The 3,274-nt window shown below is 33.3% G+C and overlaps 1 protein-coding gene across 1 annotated transcript; it reads right to left on the reverse strand.

Annotated features, from left to right (window-relative positions):
* Positions 1–2,121: 2,121 nt before the first annotated feature.
* LOC120148684 (abscisic acid receptor PYL4-like) lies at positions 2,122–2,986 on the reverse strand. The gene has a single exon (XM_039161728.1). The coding sequence runs from the start codon at positions 2,951–2,953 to the stop codon at positions 2,312–2,314; it is 642 nt and encodes a 213-aa protein (XP_039017659.1). The 5' UTR covers positions 2,954–2,986; the 3' UTR covers positions 2,122–2,311.
* Between the last annotated feature and the right edge of the window lie 288 nt (positions 2,987–3,274).

Here is a 3,274-nt window from a genome sequence, read left to right on the forward strand (position 1 = left end):
ACATGTTATAGATATACCATTATGTTTAATTACTCTCAAATATAATTATGTAATTAATGTCTAAATCCATACGACCAAATACTAAATTCAATAACAGTGTGTAAAATAAAAAAATATCAACTGCATTAAATGAATACTTTAAATATTACAAAAATTGGTGGTATTTTTTTTATGTAAACAACGTCGAAACCTTAAAAGCCTTGTGCCCACTTGCATCCTCCCTCGTCCTTTTTTTGTCCAAGAAATCCCCTCGTCCTTTGCTCAACAACATATACAATATGATATATGCTAAATTACGCGTTTATTATCTAAACTATCAGTTTTAATTCGTTTTAGTACTTAAACCTTCAAAAAAAATTAAAAATCACACATAAAGTTTAATTTTTGTTTCATTTTAGTAAACACCGTTAAAAATATTAGTTTTTGTTTTGTTTTAATACTTCCGTTTAAAATTTAAAGTTAAGTTTTAAAAAGATTGAAATTTAAGTACTAAAACGGACCAAAACTAATAATTTAGGTACCAAACGCGTTAAGTTTTTATTGGCGAGTACTAAAATGAAATGAAAACTAAATATTAGGTATGATTTTGAAAAAAATTGAAAGTTTAGGTACTAAAACAGACAAAAACTGCTATTTTAGGTACTAAACACGTTAAACTTTTAACGGCGGTTACTAAAATAAAATAAAAATTTATGTATTAAAACAGATACTAAACACTAATTTATCCTGTAATATAATATACATAGAGAGATGGGGAAATATACCTAACAAAAAAGGCAACACTGGCATCAACTTGAATTAAATTTCTTCAACTTAGGATTATAAAAAACTCTAATTAATTAAGCTGCAATTTGCAAAGCACTTGTTGATTCTCTCAACAAACATTTGGATAGTTATGCATATGTGAACTTAATTTTTTTTGGGTTTAATTTAGTACTTCAATTTTATTTATCCAATTTGACATATAATTTTTTTGGACTAATTAGATATTTAAATTTGATTTTTTATTCATATAAATATATAAATTTAGGTTCATAATTTAAATAGATTATTTACTGTAAAATAAATACATCGCGTATCAATTATTAACTTATTATATTAAAGATATTTCCTTAAAAATATTAATAAATATTATATACAATGATAAGACATGTTATCCTTAATAAAAGAATTCAGATTTACATCTTAAAGATAATATTGAACTTAAATATAAAGCAAATATAACTAGAAAAGAAAACTTATTGCATTTGGGGTTGGGGTTGGGGATGGGGATGGGGATGGGGATGGGGATGGGCATGGGCATGGGCATGGGCAGGGTTTCGGCTAATTCAATCCGACCCAAAAAGTTTACATCCTTCATCCGATCCGAAAATATATACCCTCAATCCCACCTAAATAGATCCAATTTTTTGAGATAAAATCCGAACCCGACCCGACCTGACCCGAAATAATAAAAATAAATTATTTTTATTCAATAAAAAAGTGATTTAATTCAAAAAAAATAATATATAGAGGGGTATTATTGTAATTATTCCTAAATATATAGTCGGGTTAGGTTGAATATTTTTCACCCTAAACCTGAATTCGACCGACTCGAACAACACCTAAAAAAAATCCGACCCGACCCCAAAATTTTTAAAAAAAATTCTAGCCGATCGGGTCGGATTCAAGTCCCATGCCCATCTCTAATTGCATTTGGAGCAACATTGAGTGTTTTGGTGTACGAAACGGTCAATATTTCAATGCACATAATAATCAAAACATTAAAAATTGGAATATCTTAATAGAACTTTATAACAGAGGTTAATCCATTTGTAACACCGTGTGAGAGATATTCTATTAATCCAGAGGTTTACACATATTCTACTAATCTAGGGGCGAGCTCAGGTGTTTTGATGTAAAATTGTTCTTAAATCTCTTAAAAATATATAAAATATTAAGTTGATGTATACTAAAATTACATTTTACATTTCTAAAATAAAAAAAATTGTGAATTATAATTTAAAACTTATAAAGTAATACTATATCAGTGCATGAAGATTTGTTGTATGTAAATACCAAACGTTTCTTACTATATTAGGACAACATAATATAAGAAGGAAACCAACGCAAGGGCGAACAAACAAGGTAAAAATCTGGGGAGAATTGTACAAACACATTCATAATTACACAGAGAACAAAAAAATTGAGGGTCATCATCAAAGCTAAAATCTCCACAAAAGAAAATGGTGAAAAATTAAACCCCCTCTGGTAATAAGAAGTGATCATCTTCAACTTCATCATGGATCTATTTGAAGACGAAAGAAAATAGTTAAAGAGAATCAAATGAGTTTGGTGTTTTAGCCATGTTTTCAGCCAATTGAGCCAAGGATTGAAGGTTGCAACGTACAATTGTATCAACAAAAATGCAGGTATCCTCTCTGGTATTACCAGGCGGTACATCAACAACGAATGATTCAACGGCAACCGTGCCTTTACCATTCAGTGAAGCGTGTAGGGTTGTAACCGACCTGTAGTTTCTCAGCCGATGATCGCCTCCCACCACGCTAAAGCTAAGCACGTGACGTTCGTCGTCCAGGATCTCCAGCCTCTCCGTGCTGGAACCTGCTGGGAGACCCGACACCACCTGTACTTCACGAAGACTACCCACGTTCCCGTCACCCACGATCACATGGCAGCCCTTGAGGAAATGTTTGTAAGCCTGAGGGTTATCAAACCTACGAACCAAAGACCAGACCGTATCCACCGGAGCTTCCATGGCTTGAACCACCGCGGAACAACACTGGTTCGGCCTCAAGGTGTGGACGTGGTACGACGAGAACGTGTCCGGCAGAGACACATCGTGAGGAAGAGGGAAACAACTTCTCAGTGTGGTGGGCTGAGCCTGCTGTTTCTGGTGGCAGCCGCCGCTGAAGGTGTTTGTGGATCGGTGGAGCTGCAAGGAGGAAGGCATGCTTTTGTGGGTTAGCTAAGGAGGCGATGAATATTGTGGGTTTTGGATTAGTGTACTGTAAATATAAAAAGGACAAGATTTAAAATAGTTTTCAATATTCATATGCAAATGCAAGAGCTTACGCTGTACACTGCAAGTGGATGGGCAAGTTGCAGGTCTTTTGGACGTAGTTAAGGTTGATTATCTAATTATTTTATACAAACTACAAGATTTCCACTTTCTTTCTCAATTTATTATTTACATTTTACCTTTTCGCTATTAATTAATATTGGTGACAGGTGAGGTTGAGTTGGTGGAACACATCACAACTTATCCAAAAAA

This window comes from Hibiscus syriacus, unplaced genomic scaffold (assembly GCF_006381635.1).
Source record: "Hibiscus syriacus cultivar Baekdansim isolate YM2019G1 unplaced genomic scaffold, ASM638163v2 tig00110984_pilon, whole genome shotgun sequence".
Classification (NCBI taxonomy): Eukaryota; Viridiplantae; Streptophyta; class Magnoliopsida; order Malvales; family Malvaceae; genus Hibiscus; species Hibiscus syriacus.

What these genes read in the sequence shown, in the direction of transcription:
- LOC120148684 (XM_039161728.1), bottom strand. Translation starts at nt 2,953, where the DNA reads ATGCCTTCCTCCTTGCAGCTCCACCGATCCACAAACACCTTCAGCGGC.